At 29.6% G+C, this 27,487-nt stretch overlaps 1 protein-coding gene across 5 annotated transcripts; it reads left to right on the forward strand.

Annotated features, from left to right (window-relative positions):
* Positions 1 to 73: 73 nt before the first annotated feature.
* Positions 74 to 27,487, forward strand: LOC129989346 (acetylcholinesterase-1-like). 5 transcript variants are annotated; one of them, XM_056097830.1, is made up of 6 exons: positions 3,556 to 3,611; positions 3,742 to 3,818; positions 11,516 to 12,077; positions 15,081 to 15,392; positions 16,836 to 17,466; positions 27,110 to 27,487. In XM_056097830.1, exons 3-6 carry the CDS (start codon positions 11,537 to 11,539, stop codon positions 27,255 to 27,257), a joined length of 1,632 nt encoding a protein of 543 aa, XP_055953805.1. In that variant the 5' UTR covers positions 3,556 to 3,611; positions 3,742 to 3,818; positions 11,516 to 11,536; the 3' UTR covers positions 27,258 to 27,487. The 5 variants fall into 5 exon arrangements, with proteins under 5 accessions (XP_055953803.1, XP_055953805.1, XP_055953808.1 ...); XM_056097828.1 differs by lacking the exons at positions 3,556 to 3,611; positions 3,742 to 3,818 and adding an exon at positions 74 to 345; XM_056097833.1 differs by lacking the exon at positions 3,742 to 3,818 and having other exon boundaries at positions 3,568 to 3,586.

Below are 27,487 nucleotides of genomic sequence, written 5' to 3' on the forward strand. Positions count from 1 at the left end.
TCATTGGAATATATTTATTATTTCGTTAAGTACATATTCAGTTCGTTTTATTTCATTGAATATTACTTCATTTAAATTCAAAGGAAATTCACGGCTAAACAAAGAATGTTCACTCATGAAACTTGTACAGTGGATGTTACGAAATCCGAATGTAAATCTATGTATTTATTCAATGTATTTTAGCCTTAGCAAACTGGGGATTATTTTCTGTACAAGAATAGTCTGTAGCTGTAAAAATTGAATAAATGTATTGTAGGCGTAAAACATCTGTCGAATCATCATATTCATTACTTACAATGATTCGTTGTTGCCTATGCATAGTTCGCCCTGGAATAAATTTTTATGGTAATTTTGATTTTTTATAGTAATTTTGTTACACTTTAATGGTAATTTTTATTTTTACATTTGCTCTGGTTCAAATATACACTATGAATATAATATAAAGGTAATAAATTCTATTTATTTGTGATTTAAATTCTAATTATTTTCTGTCCACGTCATTCTTAAAAGTCACTTCTGAGTTGATCTGATTTTCCACGCATCATGGGATCTAATAGCTATAACTTTCATTGCTTTATACTGTTTATCCAGTAACTCCTTAGTTTTAATTATAATTTCTGAAACTAAAAATCTATTCTCTGGTTAAAAGAAGGTTATCTGCTTTCTCTTTAGCCCTTTTATAATTTGTAATTCTTTCCGACGATATTTTGTCGCATTTCTCTCCAATAGGTAACGTAAACAATATAATTCGGAAATTACATTTAAATTTCATCGTTAATCCTTCATTATTTTTTGTTTGCTTTCTAGCATTTCAATATTTGGATTGTTCAATTTTGTGTTTCAGACATATTTTTACAGACACATTTTTATTTCGCATAATTTTTGATGTTATAAAGAGGTTTTGCTAAGTTTGTGAATTTTTTTTTTCTTCCATATCATATTGGCTTGCTTCGGAAGTTTGGTAATTTATTTTATTTTCACATCATCAAAATTCTTGCAAAAGTCATTTATTTTTTTGATGAATTTTAATGTTATCATTTTTTTTTGTTTGCTGTATTATTATATTTTTGCAATAATTAGGTTTCTATCTATTTTCATTTAATTCACGCATTTCAAAATTCCTTTGATTCACGCATTTCAATATTCCTTTGTTTCCATGCATTTCAAAATTCATTCTTTTGTAATCATTTTTTTCTGTTCGCTGCACTTTCTTTTCATTCTAGAATCTTTATAATCCTTGTAATATCACAAATTTTATGATCGTCTTTCAGTTCCTTCACTTGAATATGTGAGAGCTAATTAATGCCTTAAAATCATAAGTTTGTGCTAAATTTCTAAGTTGTTGAAAATTCTTGAAACAAGTTTAATTATGGCTTTAAGTTGTTAACAAGTTGTTTAAGTTAACAAGTGAAGTTCCTTCGGGGAGGGTTGTACCGTGGCCGGTGATGGCCCTTAGGACTCAACCATAGTTCCCACCAGTGTGGCTATTGCTGTGGTCCGGTCATTCAGCCTTATGGTTTAAATCCGTGTGCCTTCCTAGAGGGTCGGAGAGTCAGATGGTTGACTTTCCTTATAGTTTGCTTGTTTTCAACAGTAAATATGAAACTTCATGTTGTCTTACTAGCAAAATATTTTCATGCTGGAAAAATTGGCTTTCTGCAAAACTGCATTTTATTTCTGCTTTTAACTTAAATTGGTAGCACTCGCTGATAGAAAAAACAAACATGGAAAGACTCGCTATTGGAAAATAATTGATTTTTCACTAACGAATGGACAAAAATTTGAATTTGAATATTTTGATTTGTAAATATATTTACTGATGTTTTGTGGAAATTTTTATCTTATTTTATAAATGACCATTTTTTAATTTCAGTGCTTTTCACAAAATATCGTGATATTTTTATAAAATATATATTATCTGGTGGCTTACTATAGCTTTACTTCTAACTATTTAAAATCGTTCGACATTTATAGTGAAAAATAAGTGGACGATTTAAATTGCTATTGTTTATTTTTTATTTTATTCCAACATAAATACTTTTTTATCCTTTTTTCGAATTTTACATGCCCTCTCATCAATATAAGATTCCTGGAAGTTTCTATCTTTATTATAAATAAGCTTAAAATAAAATTTTAGAATACATAATTTTTTTTTTACTCCGAAATATAACACAATTGATGGAAGAACTATGACGGATTTTCTGTTCGAAATTTATTGAAACTAAAATTCATATATATATAAAATATTGTCAAATTATTAAAAAGTTTGAAAAATTTTCTGAAATTTTCAATGTTTTAGTTTGTGTTCATTCAACAATTAATCGTTCTTTAAAATGAAAAGAAATATTTCAAAACTGGGGATAAAAATGATAAAATCATCTTTATCATTATCAATCCTTTTCTGCAAATTATCCCAATAATTTAAAAATTATCCCAATTATTAACAAGTGTTACGATCCTCGCAGATTCGGCAATGTAGAGATTCGAGTGCTATCATAGAATCGATTAGTCTTCAGTTATTTGAATCGGCGTCAGAAATTCATCCACATCTCCCTATGAAAACATTTCTGTTCTTTCACCGAATCAAATTCTGTTTACATTAAAAAGAGAAGACATATTCAAATGCAAACGTTTCATCTCCAACATATTTATTTAATTATTTTTAATACTTGCTCTAGAAAACTGTTGATTTCAACATTTTTTCACGCTCCGAGTGAAGTGATAAAAATTCCTAATTGTTGCACCATGCTAATAAAGATACCTAAGATTACCTTTCCTAAATCGACACGTTAAAATAGATATGAATCTTTTAAAACAGATATGAATTTATAAATTCGGAAGCATTGTATTCAATCGAAAGCATTTTATAGAATCTTGTAAAATAGATAACAAATTCGAAAGTATCGTATAAAATCTTGCAATATATATATATATATATATATATATATATATATATATATATATATATATATATATATATATATATATATATATATATATATATATATATATATATATATATATATATATATATATATATATATATATATATATATATATATATATATATATATATATATATATATATATATATATATATATATATATTATTGGTGCAACGCAGTCTTCTTCCTTGCCTTCTACAAAAAAATTGCTCAGAAAAAAAATCAGATTTTACTGTCTAATTATTATTACAACATTCTTTACAATGATCCTTTTCTCAACCAACTCCAATAAACTTGCAAATACTTAAATAAACAAATAAAAATTTACCGATTATAATGTTACCTGATCTTTCTAAAGAGGTGAAATCTATATCAAATAAAAATAAACAAAGACATGACATTTTATTTTTTTTAAATTCTTTTTTCATTTGACATCTGTAAATAAATAATAATCATAAATATCTTTCTTAACAGCTGAGTCTGTGCGTTTTCCAAATACAATGTCATCACGTTTTATGAGCGTTTTTATTGCCTTTATTATTATTTTTTTCATTTTATTTTGTCTTTTATAACGCAATTTTATATCAAGTGTATGTCCCAGTAGGGATGTGCACACAGTACTGGATGTGATATAGAGAGATGTAAGCAGTTATTTTCGAATTTAGCGTAAGTTCGAGTACAAGATATATATTGCTATTTTTAAAAACATTTAAAAGATAATTATTGGAAAAAAGTCTTAATTTCTTTAAAAAGTGCAATAATAAGCTGATAATGTGATTATTTTTCCTTCTTATAGTTCTAAATTGAATACGTAAATATAATCATAATATTCCGCAGATAATTGAAACAATTATCAGTTACGCGTATATATAGGTAAGTGTATTTTGCTTTATTATATTATGTTTTACTTCTTTTCATTTTCAAATTGTTTAACATAAACTCAGATTCAAAATAATTTCGATTCACAAGGCAGAATTATATCTGATAATTGCGCATATAATATCAGGGATTTTTCATCCTGCCAGCCAATTAGAGGATTTCATATTTTATTTACTTTATACAAAAGATATGCAAAAAGAAAGTATTGTAATCCTTAAAAAAATTGCAAGATTTTGATGAATTTCCGAATTTTAGCCATCTACTTTCTTCTGACAACCCTTTTTTGGAATTATATATGTCCATCTGTCTGAGAACTAGATACTCAAAAATACTTTGAATAAGACTGATGAAATTTAACGAATAAAAAATCTAAATTTGTAGATTTTTATCAAATTTTGCATGAAATTCCTTCAAATAAATTCTATCTGCCCGCCTGTCTGAGTACAAGTAAACTGGAAAAGTAAAAAGCTATATGAGTTTATCTAGAGGATTTAAGTCATCTAGGAGATTAGACGATTAAGTCATAAGTTAGTCATCTAAATAATACATCTTTATTGAATTTTGAGCAAAATACATCAAAGATTTGATCGCCTGTCAAAAATTTGATGCAATGCATCGAATGAAAGCGATGTCTAAAAGTGTAACAATTAACATAAATGAAATTTGATATCTTGTTACTATAATTGTTAAAATTTTAGTTTAAATCCGTTAGAAAAAAGTCCAAAATATACATATTCGAATTTTTGGTACTTCTGTAGTAATGGCATATATATATATATATATATATATATATATATATATATATATATATATATATATATATATATATTTGAAAGATTCAGTGTCTCTGTAGTTATTTCCCTTTCTTAGCCATTTCCGATTTTAATTTAAGCGAATAATTAATTATTATAATTGCCATTTTGGGTAATTCAGTTTAAGCAATTATTTGTGGTCCAATTTACTTTCCTTAAAAAAATTATATATTACAGCAATAAAACTCTTATTGCAAAATACTAAACAAATAAACAAAGTGCAACAAACAGATGATAAAAGATGCTAGTAGAAATAAAAACACTTAAACATGCATTAAAAATTTAAATTTTGTGTACAATCAATCTAAAAACATTAAAAAAAATTGCTTCAAGAATTTAGAAGATTTAAAATCTATGTTTTAAAGCATTGAAAAACGCATCTGAGATTTAAAATCTAACTATATTCATTCTGAAAAAAATTAAAAATGAATTAGAAATCTAAGAGTTGAATATAGTTAATTTAAGTATTTTTTTTTATTTCTATACACCTATAATTAAATTACACTCATGTCCAAAATTAAGGTAACAAACATAAAATCTGCGAAAAATGAAAAACTATTCACTGTGTTGCCACGAAATTTGTCACAGAGGTACACTACAATGGAAGAAAGAACATAGGCACTTAACAACATGGAAAAGATTTTAATTGGGAATTAAGAAACAGGGTATATCAAAAAGTGTTACATTATGAATCAGAGATAAAGCTTTTATCTCGGGGAAAGCCTGTCTAATATGGAGTGTGACAATCGTGCACTGCTATACAGGCTTCACAATGAGCTTTCATGCTGTTTATGAGGATGTAAATAAATGCTTGGAGCAACAAAGCCCATTCTTCCAAAAGAGCGTCTTTTAACTCTTGGAGGATATTAGGAGGGAGGTTACGCTATGTAACGGCTCTTCCGAGACCATCCCAAGCATGTTCAATAGGATGGAGATCCGGAGACCTCGAGGGCCAGTCCATATGTGGAATATCCTCTTCCTCAAGAAAATCATCAATGATCTGGATTCTGTGTGGACGCGCGTTATCGTCCATAAACATGAAGTCTGGGCCAAAGGCACCCCGGAACAGCCTCACATAGGCTTCAAGGATCTCATCCCTATAACGATGTGCATTGACAGTACCCACATTGAAGACGTGCAGTGATGTACGCCTGCCCAACATTATGCCAACCCAGAAAAGGATTCCTCTGCCACCAAATCTGTCGATTTCTTTTACTAGGAGGGATGATAGCGAGCTCCTCGTTCTCTCCAGATGAAGATTCGACCAGTGTCACTCTGTCTGGTAAATATCGACTCCTCACTAAAAAGAACACGCCCTCATTCTTGCTGTGCCCAAGACTGATGTGTTTGGCACCACAACAACTGGGCTTTTCTGTTGGATGCAGTCAAAGGGGCGCACTCAACTGGTCGCTGAGCATAAAGAGCCCTCTCTGCTAGACGTCTGTATACTGTTTGTCTGGAAATTCTTATTCCAGACGCAGCAGCAAGGTCACGAGCAAGTTTAGAAGCCGTTGTCAGCCTATGCCGTCGTGCGTTTAGTGCCAAATACAAATCCTGTGCAGGCGTCGTTGCTCTGTGACGGCCTTGGCCAGCCTTCCTAGTTACAGTACCACTTGTTTGGAATTGATTCCAAACCTGGATACCACTTTCAGTGCCACTTGTAACCATCGAGCCACCTCCGCTTGAGACTGCCCAGCTTCTAGCCTGCCAACGTCTCTCCGTCTCAAGGAATCGTCTAAACGATTATGAGAATTCATTCTAACTGGAAACAGGATAAATTTTTTGTTTTAATGCAATTTTCACAAAATTGCAGGTAAAAATCCCAAATCCCTAAACTGTCTAATTTCAGTAGATCCTCAAAAACTAATGCTAAACAACATTTTTTCCCACAACAAAGGTTAATATCGTGTTACCGGTCCTTCACAATACATAAAATATTATTTGTTTAAAATTTACTGGTAGCGATTTAGAATTACTTTGAAAAACATTTTTATGACCTTAATTTTGGACATGAGTGTATAAAAGTAGATATAATAAACAAGTTTCCTGTTTAGGATTTAATAATATACATATTTTGTTATTAAAAGCAATATAGCATAAATATTATTACATTTTTGTTAAAATATTTAAATGATGATATTTAATTACAAATAATTGTTTATGATTTCATTTATAAAGCAAGTTTTTACAAAAATTATTCTGTGAATCGCATTTAAAGCGTTATAGCATAAGTTGTTTAATTCATAGCCCCAAACATAAACAGATATATTTCGATTAAAGTTCAGTGTACGTGAGGTCGAAATATATCCCTTTCCCCCCAAAAAAAATGTTTTTTAAAAATATTATTGAAATAAATAAACAAAATTTTAATTAAGAGTGTTTGTTGAAGAATTTCCTGAAATTAATCAATCTCTCCATAAAATGATTACTTAAAATAAGCATTCGAACTTTCCAGATATAAAATTAAAAAAGTCAGCTGCTAATTAATCCATTAAAAATCGGAAACAACGCCATTTAATAAATTTATAGTGCCATTTAAATAATTACCTTCACCATATTTATGAGTTTATATTTACGTAAATCATTAATCCATTTATATTTGCAGAAACCATTATCAGCAATTTTCTATTAAAGTGTTTCAAATTTGCAGAAAATAATAAAAAATACATTAAAAGAAGTTTATAACAAAATTAGCATTTCCTGTTTTTGCTGTAGATAAATTAAACTGACAATAATAATGACACAACAGAAATCAATCAATTTTACACGGTTTCGTTTTATATCTCAAAGATAGGTGTGTGTGTGTGTGTGTGTGTGTGTGTGTGTGTGTGTGTGTGTGTGTGTGTGTGTGTGTGTGTGTGTGTGTGTGTGTGTGTGTGTGTGTGCGTGCGTGTCTTGTTTACTCTCTACAATCCTTGTAGTTTGCTTTAGAGTTTCCGAATTCGGCATAAATATTATAAGGAGTATAGGCATTGATGTGTATAATGAGATAATTTTTTGCAATTTTAGAATATTTTTAATTGGAATAAAATTTTGCCGTTTTTCAGCCTTAATTTTCGAAAAATCATCGAACTAAACTGATTTTTACTCTATTTCAAACTTTAAAAAAAATCTTTTTAATTTATTCATTTTTAATAAGTTTTTCTTCCCTTTATTTAGAAAATGTTGAAAAGACATTTTTTTCTCATAGTTTTTAACAAAACTCTCATTATTGTAATGAAATTTAAAACTTTTTTTATTATTATTTCATTAAATATTCAATTTTATGAGTTTCGTCCGTTGTCAAAAACTAAGGAGGAAGAATTCTCGTCATTAGATAGTAGTTAATGTGAGGAATAAGACAGGAATAATATAGCATTGTGAAAAATATGCAGAGTAATAGATTATCAATATGCATTTCGATTACCTGGAAATTTACTGCTTAATATCAATAAAATGTCACGAAATGTGATTGTTAATAGTATTATGACTTTAATACCAATTTCTACATTATATTTAAGAATAATTTGATGGGGGAATCATCAATAATATTGAGTTATATTTAGGATACTAGCCGCCAATGGCAACCAGCTGGCTCGCCGAAAAAGTGGGTAATTTTTACTTTCAATTACTCCCATAGGGAAGCACCTTAGAAATGAGGATTGTAGGTGGTTCTCCCTACCCGGGTGGATGCAGAAATCGTGGGGGGGGGGGGAATACCTCCTATCAATAACATTGATAGGAGGTAGCGTCCGTCATTGATAGGACAGAAATGGTTCCCACAGGAAGGGTTCTACAATGGCTGGTGATGGTCCTCAGGACTCACCCTTAGTGAGTCCGACCACCAGTGCTGCTATTGAGGCTGTCCGGTCAATCTGATAAATCTGTGTGCCTTAGTGGCGGGACGGAATCAATTAACTCTATTATGCATAACTTAATGTTCGTGATTTCACCAAAAAATATTTTTGACATAAATTATTACAGACATCAAAGCCGTATAATTTTAATTACCTAATAGATATTTTATTCATTATGCATTCTAATAAAATCAAATATCATGATATTATAGTATCATTCAAAATCATAACTTTCCGGTTGTTACAATTTCACATTTTTCATTCCTAAACAGATGATTCGCCGTGAATATTAGTTATATTTGATTTCAGATAAATCTTTAGATATAACGTTCATATCCATGAAATTGTGTGATATTAAAGTATTGCTATTTTAATTGTCTTACTTAAATACTATTTGTTGTGTTTATTGGCGACAGTTCCGAAATATGCCCCATCAAAAAATTATTAATAACGTAAAAATGAGGTTAATCTGTCATCAAAATTTCGCTATATTGTAGCTTAATTCATTATTTGTCTTATAAACGACAAAAGTATTAAACAAAATCTCCTTCTTTAGCTTTCAGCAATGGAAGAAATTCTCGAGATTAAACGTTTGATGAAACAAAAGTATAGAATTCAGGGCAACAATGTAATCTGTTGTTGGAAATGAACGAAAAACATTTTTAAAGAATTCCCAAAAAATAGGGAAACATAGAGCTGTTATTAAATTGTTGTCATAAAAAAGACAATTTAAAAAAAAATTTTTTTAAAGATTCTAAAATTTGTTTTTGTGCAATAATGTCTTCATATTGTCACAAATAAACGCGAAATATCATCCGAGTTTTAATTAATTAAAATTTTTAAAAAACGCTCTCAGATGCTCATTTAAACCACCCAAGCTAAATATGGGTGAAATTTAGTAACTATAGAATAAACAGTCTGATCTGTAGAGCGCCAATACACGCACGCACACGCAAACATTCATCTTTGTCACCAGTAGACTAAAAGTGATTATTAATGAATATATTTAGCATTTTCTGATAGGTGTGTACATACCCTAGCAAAAAATATTTTACTACCTCGGACTAGTCTATCAAATGTAGTTAAGCCATGAATTTGACTACCTCGAGTAAAAAATTTAATGAATTTCTAACCCTTCAATGAGGATTTTGCTCTTCAATTTAATTGTACGAAGCCTTTTATGATGAATCTATAAGATAATAAGAATTTCAGAACTAAGTATTCGGTATTCGGATTTCAGATCTTGAGATGTAAAAATGGGGAAACATCACAGTTTCAACTCTAATTTTCCCTGTAATCTGGAAATAAACTGGTCTAAGAAAATAATAACATTAATTTTTTTTAAAATTGTGCTTAATAACTTATGTTGGTGTATTTGGAATAATATGTATCTCATCTAGAAATAAAAATTTCCACACGCTGTAAGAAGATTCCAAGTAATCATTCAAACAAGGTTACTGGAAACATTTATTGACACAGATATATCAATCCCTTATCTACCTATATACATGGTTACCACCAGAACTGAACCAAATGTAAGACAAATTTTTGCATACCGGAGGAATTCATCGATTTCGATCTGAGCCAGTGTGAGAAAGCTGTCTATAGATATCTCTCCTAAGGACATTTTCAGATGTTGGAAGGGATAATAGACATACTTCGTACTGGCATCGTATTGCTACATGGTAACGCTCCCTTTACTAGGAACTGCGCACTCCTTTGGGAGCTGTTTTTTCATCTCATTTATATTCCATATCTTGCTCCCAATGATTACCACCATCTCTTCCGAAATTTACGAAAATAATCCTGGTTTTACAATATTTCTTCAGAGGCAACGACGTGAAGATAGCTGTCCTATGATGGCCTCTTTCTCCGGTTTAGATTTCTTCGACGTCAGTGTATGGGAATTCATCTCATGGCATGACAGATAATTCAATTCCGGTGGTTTTTAAGTTGACAAGTAGTTGAAAGTACGATCAAACTACTTTAATAAACGTTTCATTTCATTTTTGACACCAGGAAACTTACTTTCTGGTGGAACAAAATAATTTACTTCCTTAATGATTTTATAATCGCTATTAATAATAAATTAGAATGTAGAGTGGGAGAGCTTTCGACAAACCAGTTTGTTTAATTTAAGTGTATCATATTTGTGGCAAATAAATTTTGAAGAATGGAATGTGTGAATCGGAGTAACTATTTTAATATTTTAATTAATTAAACTTTCAATGAACTATAAATTAAATGAGATATTGGAGCGTTTTCTTAATAACTTTCGAAAGTATTTAGAATATATTTATTTGTAAACCATTTTAAAATTTTAAAAAATTATCTTTTTAATGAAATCTTTTTAGCAAGTTATATGCCTTGTATTTTTTCAAAAAACTTTTACAATTTTTAAAAATAAGTTTTTTATTATGATATTTATAAGTTCTTCTATCGTATTAAACAATTTTTATATTATTGTTGGAGCATTTATTTTATTATTTTATTATAAACAGCATTTATTTTATTGTTGCAGCAGGATTCAAACTAATTTTGATTGTTTCATCAAATTTTGAATCGTGTAATTTCCTTCCTATTATAAGGTAACAAAATAATTAATTTTATAGATTATGATGCCAATATCTGCATTATAACTTCAGATTTTAAAAAAAAAATTAAATTTTAAAAATACTTGATTTTCAAGCTTAGTTTCTGCGTTTTTGTTTTAAATTTCCTTAATTATCTCTACTTTTGAAATGCTTTGAAACATTTTATGAATTTTGAAATTTGACTTTGAAGTTGAAATTTACTAATAATTTAATAAATGCAGATAATAAAATAATTCAAAATTTCTGCATAATAATATTAACATTCTAGGATGTTTCAAACTACAGAATGGAATTTTTTTTATTATATAGTCCTCTTTCTTTCATTCTAGATAACATACAAAAGTGTGAGCATCGTTTTCATGTAGTTAAATTCTTGATTTTTAATTTATTTTTTCTTCACAGTAAAGCTCTATTTTCTCTTTCAATCACTTTTCCATATTATATTTCAGAATATATCTCCCATAAACAGAATGAAGATAATATCATTGATCTGTCTGGTCTGCTTCTTTTGGCATGCGGCATGCGACAAAAGTGTGACTCTAGTTAAAACACGTTCAGGTCCAATAGAAGGTAAGGTATCTTCAGACTGGGGTACCCCAGTGAAACAATTTCTTGGTATTCCTTACGCCACGCCACCTGTTGGAGAGTTGCGTTTCAAGAAACCAATACCTATAAAGCCATGGAAGAATGCAATCAAGGCCACGCAAAATGGTCCAGCTTGTATTCAGTATACGAAATCTCCATTCATGTGGTACGATTCTGAAAGTGGCAAAAGCGAGGACTGTCTTTACCTGAACATATTCACTCCGATTTCTGCCAAAAAGGGGAGTGATCTGGCAGTTATATTTTTCATTCATGGCGGAGGTTTCACATTTGGATCTAACCGAAAAAAGATCTATGATGGATCAGGTTTGGTATTACAAGGTAATGTGATTGTCGTGACTATTAATTACCGTTTGGGCTTGTTTGGATTCCTCACTTCTGACTCAGAGGATGCTCCTGGAAACGCAGGTAAGTTCCACAAATTTTCATTTAAACATTCTTAGAAGCATTTTTAATGGGCTAACTGAAATAAATAATATAATTATTTCTAAAGAACTCATTTAAAAAATATTTCAGATATTTTAAATGCTTGTTCACAAAATCTGTATTTTCATATTATCACGTAGAAATAAGCAGAAAAATGGATTGCTCATAAACAGTTTTTATTTTAGAAATTCATATTAAAGTAATAACTCACTCCAGACAGAAAAAAAAATTAGAGAATAACAATAAATAAATAAATATCGACTTTTAGAATTACTGAGGAATTATAGGTGACAGAAGAATCGTCTGCCATCCAACCACTTAGAAGCACTAAGGAATTCTGGGATGACAGAAGAATCGTCTGCTATCCAATCAGTATATTTCTTTCTAATTGGAGCCGGTTGCCTGCATATTTATTTCATGCTCATGACAATATTAAGTTTTTCGAAATTAGGGATTTGTGATAGAATATTTAGGATAATAACCATCTCGAACTAGAATTTTTCATGTATTTACTTTTCAAGTTGAAAATTCATCTTTTTGTTCTTTTCATTGAACAAGAAAAAGAAAACCAATTTTAAAAGTTGTCAGATTTTATTTGAATTTTTTTTTCTTTTTCTTTTAGAATAAAATAGCTAAAAATTTTACAAGCTATTTTAATGATGAATGACTGAAGCCCTTTTACTGTTTTTGTGTTATGGCAAATTGGCAATTTTAACAGACAGTTTCATCTTTCACTGGAGTTCAGATTAGTCAATATCGACTAATGTGGGAGCTGGTATTAAATTTCCCGCATATCGTTATTTATTGACGAAGTTTACTACTGAAATTTATAGCATATATAAACAAAGGAAAAAACAGTAGTACTGTTAGTGCTTCGGCTTCCTTGCACATTTATATACTATGAAAAATGCTCTATTCAGTTTCTCAATATAGTAAGAAATATGGAATCTTCTTCTCTTCGACCACTGAAAAGTAAATTTACATAGATATCTAACTCTAACAGCATAAAATGACCTACAATACTGTTGCATCTGTAAGATATTCTATAGTATTTAGAATTCGTGGAGATGACATAAAATATCTTTTGTTAATAGAGAGAGAATTTTAGTGTAAAAGACCTTATTTTAAAATGCATGTATACTGGTACATGTTTTTGTCTTTTCGAGATATTGCATATATGAACATAAGAATATACAGTCTTAAATTGATGTTAGCTCAAACACTTTGCATTAAATTTACCATTTTGATGATTAATTCATACAATTTATCTAAAGATTGTTAATTCATATCCAAATTTCATTTACCTTCTTTTTAAATTTTTGAGTTACCGTGTTCACATGCACATGTGTGCACAGTGGCTTTTCGTTGAAATATTTCCTTCAAATTTTGATGTAGATGTTTCAGTTAAAATTACATAAGAAATTTCCATTGTCAAACTGATTCGATTTATAGATTAAACAGACCTAATAAAAATAAGAAGGTTTTTATAAACAAAGGGAAGTCTAAAATTTGGATATTTTTCAAAATTACATTTTTGTATTTTTTAAAAGATTATAATTATTTTTTAAACCTTTCAAAAAAATTTAAAGATTTTCTTGTTAATGAAATTACCTGGCAATATATTGTATATGAAACTTGTTCTTTCTTTACAAAATTCTTCATATGTAAATAATACAAATCGAGTAAAGAAAATCACTATTATTGTGGTATTCAAATTTATTTATCACAATAGAAATAGTTCTTTACCTAATTTTTAAGTTGTGATAAGCCAACAAATATCTACATGCCCAAAAAATTTAAACTGAAGAGATTATTCGAATTATATCGTTTCGTAAATTCCCCATGCCAAATTCCCTTAACCCTTACTAACCCTTAACCCTTAACCCGTAAATTCCCTTACCAATACTAACTATGTAAAGTTAGTATTGGTAAATAAGATTTTCATTGAAGTTAACGTAAGTAAATCACAAATAATTCTTCAATTTAAAACTGCTTACCACTTCGATTGATGTTATGTTTCAAAAATGCGATCCATCGAATCATGGAGGACAAATAGCTGTTAAGAAATTTTTAGCTGCCAATACTCACAAACAAATATGTCCAGTTGATCAACATAAAATAAATATGAGACAAATTTTAGAATTTATGGTCAACATCTTTTAATCAAATTTCGATCCTAGAAATTGAAGCAATAAAAATCAAAGTCATATTAAATAAAATATTTTGAATTATAGCCATAATAAAAACAGTCAAATATATATATTATCATCATACCAAATGATTTGAAGGAAAATTTCAAAATGAACTCAATTTTAAATTCATTAATGTTAGCAATGGAGAGGATAGGAAGTGAGACTTTCATCATAGGATAAAGCAGCAGCCGTTTACGAATCAATGAAGATATAACTTCAAAACGAAATGCTTTTTTAAGATATGTTATTGTTGACTGATATGTTACTACAGATAATGATGGCTATGTTTTATTTTGAGATACAGTGGCTTACTGCTATTTATACTGAGGCATACATTGGTGTTAATATGGAATGGTATACTTTAATTATAGTGGGCAATTTTAATTTTATTTTTGTTTATAGAAATTTTAATTCAACTCAGCGGGGCAGTACCACAGAATTTCTATTCTTCCAATAATACTTGCAATTCATAAAAGCATCAGATTCTTCATGCAGTTTGTAAGCTCTTCGAAAAGTGTCGCTTGTGCTTCCTTAAAAACAAAAACATATAATTTTATCCAAAAATATTTACAAACTTTTCAAACATTTTATGTCTGTATGACGAGTATCGAGAATTTCAAATGTTTTAAAGGCAGGAAATTTAATTTTTATCAGAGATTAATGAATTGAATAAGTATTAGAAATATTTTAATAATATCCACATCTTTATAATGATTTTAAAACATTAAAAGTAAAGCGGTCATGATAAAAAAAAATCTTAATTTTCTGTTCATATTCTCTTTTTAATTTTCAGGATTGTATGACATGGTAATGGCTCTTCATTGGATACATGACAACATAGAATTCTTTGGAGGGGATAAAAATAGAATCACAGTTCACGGACAAAATGCAGGCTCTTTGGCCACCAGTTTACTCTGCGTCTCTCCTCTGACGAAAGGCCTGTTCAGTAGAGCCATCTTAGAGAGTGCATCAGCCACTTTTCTGAAGTATAACCAAAAACAGGCCAACTTGAATTTCAGCCAGCAAATAGCAAAAGCCGTTGGATGTGCATCGCACCAACAAACAATTACAAGCGACTCGAAAAACATCGTAAATTGTTTAAGAGGTATGATTAAATTATGCGATAAAATGTTAATTTTACTATTCAAATTTCAATTGATTTCCAATATATTTAATATAAAATTTGGAACAATAATGAAATTGCTTGAATTAAAATTTTAAATTATAACTATAAAATACTAAAAAAACCTTTTATGAATACAAATGACTTCCATAAATTTCCACAATTCTTAATACCTCAAATTCGAAATTAAAATTATGCAAGAGTTTAAAATGCCAAAGAATAAAAATTAGATTATTCATTGGTTTCTTAAAATTTTCATTTTATAAATTTTAACAAAAATGAAATTGATTCATTTAATTGCAACAACAATTATTGACAACTATAATGTCATTCGGAAATGATGTGAGGGTTTTTTAACAACAGCAGATCCTGTGGTTTTTTCATCTTCCGTTCATCTCAAATGAATGGACTAGATAATTAAGTAATATATATTGCAAGCAATATATATTAGTTGTAATGTAAGCAATTTCGCTGTACCTTATATATATATATATATATATATATATGTGTGTGTGTGTGTGTAAAATGTGTTTTTATAAATGTACAAATTTTGCATGTATCCCACACACACATATATATACTACATGCACGAATGTCAAATTTCTACATTTTAAAATGGCAGCTTCTCATCGCCTATCACTTCATCCAAATTTTTAATACCAGAAAACAGTTCTTCTGGAGAATAAGGTAAAATATCATAATAGAATTCCACCAATAAAATATGAGAAACTCTGCACTTTCAATTAGAAAAGCCTTAATTCTTATTAGATAGACTTCAATTCACTAAATCTCTTTGCTTTACTTTCTTATATGAGCTTGTTTTTTTTTTTTTTCCTTACTCCTTTTCGTTATTTTAAATAATTAACATCTTCATGACGCTATCTAGCCTACAAGGTGACATTTCTTTTTTCTTTAATCACACACCTTTTCTTGTTTAAATGTGATCGGGTTTTTCAATTAATTTAAAATTCCAATTGTCATATTTTTTTATGCTCTACGCTGAAGGTCAGTCCCTAGTCCCTGATATATACAATAAGCATTAAAATACTCTTATTTTCGAATATTCTCATGTATTGTTTTCTTGTGTGTGTGTGTGTCTTTTTTTTACCCTAAAAGAATTAATACTTTTCAATTCTTTCAATTATGATGATATTTTTCCTGCTTGCTTTACAATTAATTTTTAGATTTGATATATTCCTATTTTATCACTGCATTATTATTTACTATTACATTTTGATTACGTATTTATCCTCTGATCTTTTTTTTATTCCGTAATTCCCTTGTTGTTCTAATAATATTTTGTAATTGAAAGAATAAAGAATCTTAACATTATTACATGTATAACATAATGAATTTTCTTACATTATATTATTTGAAAATTTAATGATAAATTTAATTAAATATTAAATTTTATTTCCAATTTAGAGAAAAATGCGACATATCTTGCTGAAGTTCAATGGACATTTATTCCCCACGACTTTCTATCATTCTTCCCCCAATACGGTGACGAAGTTCTACCAACGAATGCTGCTGATGACATCCGCAATGGCAAGTTCCATGATGTCCCTCTCCTTATCGGCAATGATAAGGATGAAGGATCCTTCCAAATAACCACCAGAAATCCACGGACATTTGGCTTTTTTGGTGAAAAGGACACTAAGATCAACAAGACCCAGGGCGAAGAGATGATCAGAGGCTATTTCAAGAATTTCACACATCCAGAAAAGTATGTAAAACATTATCTAGGAAATGTTCCAAATAATGAACTTGACCTCATCAGGCGACAAGTGTATACTGCTTCAGGGGACTACACCATATTGTGCCATACTGTGTATTTCGCTGAGAGTTATGGCAAGAAGGGGAACGATGTTTACTTTTACTTCTTTGTACATCGTCCGAGTAACAGCGAATGGGCATCTTGGATGGGAACAACGGATTTTGATGAAGTGGAATTCGTTTTTGGTCGGCCAGTCAGAAAACCCTGGAGATATCCATCGGAAGAACGGAGTCTGAGTTTTAAACTGCTAAATATCTGGACTCACTTTGCTAATTACGGGTAAGTTAATCTGAAATATAGTTTATTAATGCAATAATCTTTGTGCATTCTGTATCACGTACTATTAGTCTTGCCAAAGGATAAAATATCCTATTGCTTCAGGGCTATGTTATTATTGGAATGTTAAAACTGATTAGTAGCTTGAACACATTTGAAAATCAATTACATGCCAAATTCAATTCCCCCGAGTCGCACCTCCTCAAGTTATTGCGCTTATACAGATGCTAAATGGAAAATCAAAAGACAGCCAAAACATCGGCAGTTCTGAGCAAAAGTTTGAAGCGGGTATATAATTTTAATTTTAAAGTCACATGCTAAATTTTACCTATGTTTGCGTTTTTGAGTTATTATCATTAATTGTGTTAGAGAATTCTGCCTTTAAATTATGAAATATCTTTTTCTAAATCAAATTGTAATTTTTACTATACGATTCGGAGCATTCTTTCCTCAAAGTTTTGCGTCATTGGATTTAGCCACTGCATTTGACATCGTTATTCAGGCAATTTAATTGCAAATGTATGACTTTATCTGTATGAAAATCTCTGATAATATATAAATCTAATAAATGCTAGTCGAGTATATACATAAAGTTTTCTTTATTACATGCCAGATAGCGACCGTGGTCTATGCTGCGCATGTAAATATGTTCTAGATGTTTGTTGGTTTTAACAAATATTATTTAAAAATACTCTTTCATCTTTCCTGATGTAACTGTATTCATTGAAATTTCTATAAGGGTAAGGAAATTTTAACTAATAATCTAGTCCTGCTTGATTTCTGTCGTGTCATTGAAATTCCTATAAGGGTAAAGAAATTTTAACTAATAATCTAGTCCTGCTTGGTTTCTGTCGTGTCATTGAAATTCCTATAAGGGTAAAGAAATTTTAACTAATAATCTAGTCCTGCTTGGTTTCTGTCGTGTCATTGAAATTCCTATAAGGGTAAAGAAATTTTAACTAATAATCTAGTCCTGCTTGGTTTCTGTCGTGTCATTGAAATTCCTATAAGGGTAAAGAAATTTTAACTAATAATCTAGTCCTGCTTGGTTTCTGTCGTGTCATTGAAATTCCTATAAGGGTAAAGAAATTTTAACTAATAATCTAGTCCTGCTTGGTTTCTGTCGTGTCATTGAAATTCCTATAAGGGTAAAGAAATTTTAACTAATAATCTAGTCCTGCTTGGTTTCTGTCGTGTCATTGAAATTCCTATAAGGATAAAGAAATTTTAACTAATAATCTAGTCCTGCTTGGTTTCTGTCTTTAATAACAACAAAAGGTTTGGGGCCAGTCTCAAATCGCCCCACTTCTATTTACAACAATATTTACTTCATGGACTGATAAATATACTTTTTTATGACTGATGATTTCGATCAAAATTAAAAAAAATAATAATAACAATTTTTGTTGTAAAGATTAAATACTGAATTTTATTGTTTCAACTGGTTGCGGTTTTGGGTTATGATGTTCACAGACATGAAGAAAATTTGATAGATAGGTTTTTCAAGACTTGAGTATTAATAAAACAGTTTCATTAAGTGCTTGTCATTTTTAACTCGAAAATAACCCTGAAAGACCAGCCAAAAAACGTGTCCGAAAACAACAGCGGATTGAGTTGAGTTATTATTATTATTCAAAATCTTTCACACTAAAATCTTTCAATTTTTTTAATTGAATTTTTTGGAGACCTTGGGAAAGCATCCGACATATGAACTTATACAATTTTACTTAACAGTCATTATACTTCAAAATAATATAATTGCGAGCAATTTCAATGCTCTTACAATTTTATTATTAATAATTATTTTCAATTATAATTCATTGATTTTTAATTTTTTGTTTATTTAATCTGTGTTCATAATTAAAATCTTTGGAGTAAATATTAATGGAAGAACTTCAATAGTAAGATGAAAATAAAATAATTGATGAATTCACCTATCTTTTGCATTAAAAATAAATGTAAATTACTTTTCTTATCAAATTTTTCTTAGACATTACTTTTAAAATGATTATTACCATTTTGAACGCAAACATTTACGCTGAATTGAATAAAAAGTAATAATGAATTTTAGAGAATTGGTGCAATTAGATGCAGATAAAACTGATGCTGGTGTCTTTTAAGATTTTCTGAAAGAATTATATGTACTTCAAATTTAACCTTATTAGTTATGAAATTTCAAAATAAAATAGTTTCGCATGCTTTTAATCAGTATTTAATAACAATCGTTTCGATTCATAATTGCTAGATTCCTTAATTTTAATGAACCAGATAATATTTGTTAATAATAAATATGCTCTGCTTTCAATGACTTTAAATTTATATCAGAGATTCGTGTTTATAAATATTTATGAAAATTGTTTTTGAAATGGTTTTAAAGTCGACAAAAGACTTCAAAAACTTTTCCTAACAAACCTATTTTGGATATAATTAATGAATAAATACGTATTGTAATAAAAATTCTCTTTAAACAATCACTCATACCTTGATACCTAAAATACCGATGAATACACAATATGACGTCACGATGTATCTTCGTTCCTCATTTTACGAAACATCATTCCTCAAGAGAATTATTTTTTTATCATTTTGTTTTCCTATCTAAGCGAGGTTTGACTGCAATGTATTACAATTTCATGTCAGAAAGGAAATAGCCGATAATTTTTTTTAGGAATTATACAATGTTGCGGTTGTAAAAGTCATTGCACAGCCAACACCAACTATGGATTTATTGCCGTTAATTCTCACATTCATTTGGCATTCAATATTGACCTGAGATGTAGGGCTTTCCTGCATGTGGCGTCATAATGTGTCCCTCTCACTCGTTCTAAGAAACATCACTCGTTAAAAGAGTCATTTGTTTACTTTTTTTTTCGCTATATGTATCACTTGTTATTTGAGGTTAAGCGAGGTGTAATTGAAGAGAAATCTAAATAATTTTCATGGTTGTTATTAATATTTCATTTTAGTTTGTTTTTTTACTCTTGGTAATTAAAATATGATGGTTCCGCTTGATTTTACATGTAGGAAAGTTTTCAATACAAAATCTGGTTATAGTAAAATTTTTGAAACTTTGTTATACTGAAAATTAAAGTTTAACTTCAAATTCAAACAATCATGAAATTTTTTTAAGTGTGTCTATTTTCAAAGATTGAGGCCCTTACATGTAATTGAATCTTTGAAGATATAATCAATAAAATGAGAATTACAGAGCACAATAAACAAAACGATGTAAAGCTTTTAATATATCATAAATATTATACCTATCAAAATCTGACGTATAAAAATATTTTGCAAAAGAAACAATTTAGTTGCAAAAAATATTGAATTGAAATTTTTAGTAGCTATCAATGCAGGCAAATCACTTGTTAACCAAAGTTGGCTAGTTTTAAATGAATATTAATTTATTAGGAATATTTTCAATCGGAAGAGGAATTTGTTTTTAAGCAAGTTAAAATTCTTTAATTTTTCATTTAAATTACCTGGTCACCAAAATTGGCTATTTTTAAATGAATATTAATTTATTGGCATTTATCAATTGGATGAAAAATTTGATTTTTAATAAGTTAAAAATCCAGAATCTTTTATTTAAACCACCTAGTTACCAAAGTTTACTAATTTTAAATGAATCGGGCATATTGCCAATCGGATGATGAATTCGTTTTTAAACATGTTAAAAATCCAGTACCTTTCGCACAAAATTGGATCAAAACTCTACTGAGGCATATTTCTTTGTCTTCCAACATAAACAAGATTTATTCTTAGTTGGGATAGTAAAACGCTGATTTGCAAAGTTGGTGACTATTCTCGAATGAAAATGAATGGCCAATCAACAAAGATGTGAGCTTCCGAAATGGCCAAATGAATTCAGAAGTGTATATCAATGAATAAGAATCATGTACAAGAGATCCTTTCTACTGATATTAAGTGAAATAAGCATTTATTCAAAGCCTTGACCCGATAGCGTCGTGTGAATGCTATAATGACTGGATTTTTTTCCTCAAGACTGTGAAGATAAATATCTGTTCATCTTGAATACTATCTGATTTAGGTATTCATATTCATTTTGATGGAAATAATCTATCACCATTAATACATCATTTCTATTTCATTTTCGAAAACGAAGAGGGAATTTATTTATGTCCTCCTTCAACTTAAAACTCTTGATGTACGTCTAATGCTTCTACCCTTTAGTATCCGCCTGTACAATATAAATAAAAAAAAGAGAAAAAAAATATTATAACTTGTATTAAATATTGAAGTAAATATAAGCTATTGTTATTTTCATTTTTACTAAAATGGTCGCTTTTTTAAAAAACATATCAACTAATTATACACCATTTTATTATTTCATTAAATTTTTAAAATATGAATTAATCGACTAAATTAAAACATTTCAACATTTTCTGTTGTAAATTTTTAAACTGAAAATTTATGCCAAATCAGATTCATTCAAAAAATATTTACAAATTATTTCGCTGTGAAACCGATACCAAAAAGGAAATAATTTTTATTAATAATTTTTATATAAGTTGCAAATATTCTTATCGCATGTTTAAATTATACCAAAGCTATAGCATTCAAAAATAGCAGTTTAAAAAGCACATGATTTTGATGAAATCTTGCGGATAGTGAAATAAAAACACATAATTTCCAGAAATGTACTAATTTATATCAGTTTTTATAAATCATTTTAGGACATTTTTAAAAAATAATATGAATCTTCAATTCTAAACTCAAAATATCTACTTTTGAATTTTTAAAAATGTTATATAGTTTGAAATGAATGTATATGTTACATGGACTCACATTGTTTCGAAAGCAGAAAACGATTGCAAACATTTATTACATTCTAAAGTTATTTAGTTTCTTTTCTCTTTTTTTACGCACAGCTGTGCAATACATTTTAACTGTCATCTGACAATGAACTTCTGCAACCTTTTAGGACTCTTTTTAAGAAAGAAGAATGTTTTTCTTCGTCTTATTTTTAAAATAACGCAAGGTATTGAGACATATATAAATTCAATAAAAGATTATATAAAAGTTCATATATCTATTTCAAAGCAAGGAAAGATTCTCTTTCAAATATTTTTAAAAAACGCAGCATTTACCCTAAAAGCAATCAAAATTTTATCAGGTTCTATTCCCTAGCCAGATTTTCTGCGATTTCAGTCTCGAAATTCAAATAATTATCAAATTCTGCTAATGACAAAAAAATATTTTAATATAGTCACTTCTCAAATATATTGATACTTTCAGCAGCAATAAATTTTCTCAGAATAATATTCTCATTCATTCGTTGTTCTTTCTAATGGCACTTGTTATAGACAAGCCCACTGACTTTAAGCCAAAGGTGCGTCTCTTGCATTTTCAGTAGCACCATCTAGTGAAAAGAGTACGACTTTAGCTACACACACGTCACAACCTTTCTCACGGGGCGGATTTTCATTCACGCATTTCATTCACTCGTCTACACATTGTAATTTAGACCTGAATCAGAGAACGTCCACCCCTGATCCAGAACCCTCAGTGATATTACACTCGACATGGAGAACTGTGCCCACGACAGATTTATACATGCGCCAGCCACCACACACACATGTGAGGTCTTTGGGAGGCGGGGTTCAAACGCGCAACCCCAGGGACGCGAATCCAATGCCCTACCAACCAGGTTATCCTGGCTTATCAACATTTAACTAGATTTCTTATTTTTAGGAGTTGATACTTTGCTTAAGATAAAAAGCGGCGTAGCAAAATGCTGAAATATATTCCGGAAGGTCAATTATTAAATTTTTAGCAATAGATTGAGGAAAAAATATGAATTAGTTGGTCTCTCTCTTTCTCTCTCTCTCTCTCTCTCTCTCTCTCTTTTCTCTTCTTTTTCTTTTTTTTTTACCATGGAGACTATCAGCAAAGTGAACTGAAAGAAAGCGGTTTTCTAGAAACAGAGGGTGATAACAAATAAATATCTCAACTTTGAAGGGCTATATTTATAAAAAAATAGCAGATGCATGCATTTTGGGTAAAAAAAAAAGTAACAGTATGAAGTTACTAATAGTATAAAGTTAAAAATGTTCAATGGGACCATCACCAAAAACACAAACGATATCCATTTTGTAACAGAATTCCTCCCACATTTTTTCAACATATCTGGTCTTATATCTTCGATGGCTGTAGTTATCCCGATTTCCAATTCAACTTTCACACCTCGCAGAAGCAGAAAAAAAAACACTTTATCTTTATGTAATCCCAACTAAAACTGACTAAATGAACTCGCATCGGTCCTGCCAGTTCCCTTTCCAAAAGTCCCTCGTAGCGCCATTTCTCGTTAGAAAATGAAATTTAAAATCAATAAAACTTTATAACTTCTCACTTAAAAATGTTGTATGAAATGAAACTCTACTTTGAATAGTTTAGAACACATAGCGTTTGAAAGTTAGGATATTTATTTGTAATCATCCTGTAAAATAGTCTGACTTCTTGAGCTGGTATATTGATTCTAAAGACGACTGATATGATAATCGTTTAAAATGAAATCTCATCAAGTAGTCTAATTAATGAAAAGACAGTTTCGTGAACAAATAGTGTTATCTTCATTATTATTGTTATATTATTTTAACAAATGGGTTTCGTCCTCAGGTCTTGAAGTTCGCGCAATTTGTTGCTTATCCATCTGATTGATTAAGATCCTTCTATCTCAACAAAGTGATTAGATCTAATTAGCTGAAAATGAATTTTGAAATTCTTTAGAATAATTTAGCATCGGACCATCTAATTTGCTGACTCTTATATGAGAGAAAGATTCATGTAATTATTTAGATAGTTTGATATAATTATATAATAAGTATTAATCACAGATGAGTCACACTGCAGTCAGTGTATTGATAAATCGCTATGTTATAAATAAAATTATTCCGGGGAGCTTAATCACCTAATTTCTGATTCGGTTTTGCTGGTAAATAAATGCAATTCTCCTATCATAAAAAATTATCTGAAAATGAACCAAAAAAATTTAAGAAAATTTTCAATACTTAGTTCCAAGTAGTAAAGGTTATCTTATCTCGAATATGAAATAAACGATTAAGAAAATAAAACTGAAAGAGAAAAATAATTTTAGAAAGGAAAAAGAGAGAAAAAAAATGGCGGTTTTTTCCCCCTTTAATCATGGGCATGATATGACCTTTATAGCTCTAAAGATATTATTTTTGCAGATATTTTTAACACATTTTGCTTCACATTTATAAAGATTTTAATTTGTAAACAAATTTCCGAAAATAAGCAGACATGTCCTCGATGACAATACTATATTGTAGCATTTCAAGCTTTTTATTAGACAAATTTACTGAACTTGATGTTTTCTCTTCAAAAAGTTGAAACCTTAAAATCAATTTTTCGCTCATTTATTGATAAATTACAGTTTTGAAATTTTGCACTTTTATGTCTTTTTCATTGCAATGTGTTATTTTAGTATATTTATAATTAAAAAATTTAATCAAATTTCGAATGTATACCAGTAGCTCCAACTGACAATGAGTTTCAATAAAACGTCTTTAAAGATTAAAGGTTAGAAGCAACTATAAAAGTTGTTCAATAAGAAAGGATCAAAATTTAAAAAATTAATTACGAAAATCTTGAAAATTAAATTAAAATCACATATGTAGCGGCATGAGTGAAAAATAGATAACGTCTGTCTTATGACTGATGTCGCTGACGTAGCCTTGGAGGCCGATCAAATAAGAGTTGTTTTACTTTTCTCTATTGCAAAAATAGAATGGGACGCAAAGAGCAAAGACATTCTTAAATTTAATTTTTTGTCTTAACAAATCATCAGCTGAATCCTATGTAATGCTATAAGGAAGGCTTCCTTCTGCTACTGTATAGGTAGAAGAAATTTAAAACTTTTAAACAGAGGAAACAATTGGTGCAAGACACCAACATGCAAGAGTAGCTATTCGGTTAGGCTGCTATCATAGCCTCACTATTATCTACATCTAAAGGATATCATTGTACGCATGCGCACTAGCCTCATCGCACTTAAAGAATTACAACGTTATGTAAGTAACAAAATCGTCATTACACAAACATAAATAAATAGTTCGAGAGATTTGATTAATAATTATATGAAGAGGGTTAGCATCTCGTTAAATCCTAAAACGAAAATCACTTGTATCAGGTACTGTAACGTAACTGAGAGAGCGATACTCAGGCCATTCAGAACTGTTACCAAATTCTAATGACTGCTTTAATGGAGGTTAACACCAACACTGCTTCAATATCTACCTTGTTGCTACATAAATTATAAATATTTCACTTAAACTAACTCACGAGTAGTTTAATAATTATGAATATTATTTTATAAATAGTTCTTACTTCAGATTGGTAACAGTGATATGTTATTGAATTTTGGAGTTTGTTGTTAACAAAAGATGTTAGAGTTTGAATAAAAGTATGTTGAAGTTAATTAAATAATATTATTTATAATATTGTAAGATTTCGTTTAATAGTAAGTTTGTCGGCATTCCATTTTTGTTAACAATCGAACGCAACAACCTTATCACGGAAGTAAAGATCAGCAATCAATACTGAAATAGTGAGGGAAAGTGGCCGAATCACATGAAAAACCTATTAGAGAGATAAGAATTTCTTTGAGTGCTACTGGGCTTGCCTTTGTCTTCGGGTTTATCAGAGACTGTTTATCATTATCTTTCAAAAATCTGTGTCATATGTATTGCCTATTATCTTTTAATCTTGATTTAGCATAATACAATTTTTCTTTTCGCGTATTTCAAGAAACATCTTCAGAATAAATGTTTTTCCTAATCATTGTTTGTTGTTTTTTCTTATGGCACTTGCCACAGACAAGCCCGCTGTTAGGAAGACAGCGATTTTAGCCGGAGGGGGGAGAGTCTCTTGTTTTTATAGTAGCGCCAACTAGGGCCAAGCGTACGACTTTGCTACTCACGCATCACTCATTCGCTTGCACAACCCCTTTTTACTGGAGGGCACATTCACACATCTCACTGATAGAACAACGGAACAACCATGCCCAAACCGGGACTCGAACTCAGGACGCCCAGATCACGGGGAAGACCCCTATGCCAAGACTCCGGCACGTTATTCCTAATCAGAGTCATTGTAAATGCTGCGAGCTGATTTTGAAGGGCTTGTAAAAAAGAATGGTCAAAATGAGGAAATAAATACATTATATGTAATGAGGAATGTTTTGAAAATGAGCATAAAACTTTGGATAATAAGCATAGGTATTATTTTTTTATTAATTTATGATGCATTCGTTATCAAACAGCCTACTTCTAGTAGCACATAATATTGTATTTATAATATCGTATGATATAAAAATACATTCGCAATTTTGCATAATATCGTTAAATATCGAATAATAAAATATAATATCACACAGTATAAACAACGTGTTATGCTAATTGTAATGTAAAATTTAAAAAAAAAATCTTTTCTATAGAACAATAATAAAAATATGTTTATTAAAAACTTTTTTGAATTTAATTTATGTGCTTTGCATTTATTGAATGATTTTTGGTAAAGAAATCAAAAGCTATCTTGAATGATTTATTTGAGCGACTTAGACCTTATTAGACTGATATTTTATGTAACTTACTTTTTTTTCTTGCAGTTATCCAAGCGATACCTTCAAATGGCCGAAATATTCTATCCAAAACCATACTTATGTGGTTATTGATACAGATTTTAAAGGTGATCGTTTTGGAACTGGCCCTCATCTAGACAACTGCAATGTCATGAGAGATTATTACGGATTTTAATGCCACAAATTAATACCATCTGTGATTAGAATTTTTTGTAAATTGTTTAATATAATGTAAGGGAGGAAACGCTTTTTTAAATTATGATACTATAAAAGTATACTCAGGATTATGAGGTTATTCAATAAAGTGAATTTTTAGTGAAACTGGAATAGTTAGTTCTGTGATAACCAAAGCAATGAAGTGAAAAATAAAGCAGATCATATAATTCACCCACCTTAATGCTGTAT

The sequence above is a fragment of the Argiope bruennichi genome, chromosome 10 (genome assembly GCF_947563725.1).
Source record: "Argiope bruennichi chromosome 10, qqArgBrue1.1, whole genome shotgun sequence".
NCBI classification, from domain to species: Eukaryota; Metazoa; Arthropoda; class Arachnida; order Araneae; family Araneidae; genus Argiope; species Argiope bruennichi.

Excerpts from the sequence above, each read along its gene's own strand:
- LOC129989346 (XM_056097828.1), top strand. Across the intron at positions 12,078-15,080 it reads GGATGCTCCTGGAAACGCAG|GATTGTATGACATGGTAATG; the intron begins GTAAGTTCCACA and ends TTTAATTTTCAG. Across the intron at positions 15,393-16,835 it reads CATCGTAAATTGTTTAAGAG|AGAAAAATGCGACATATCTT; the intron begins GTATGATTAAAT and ends TTTCCAATTTAG.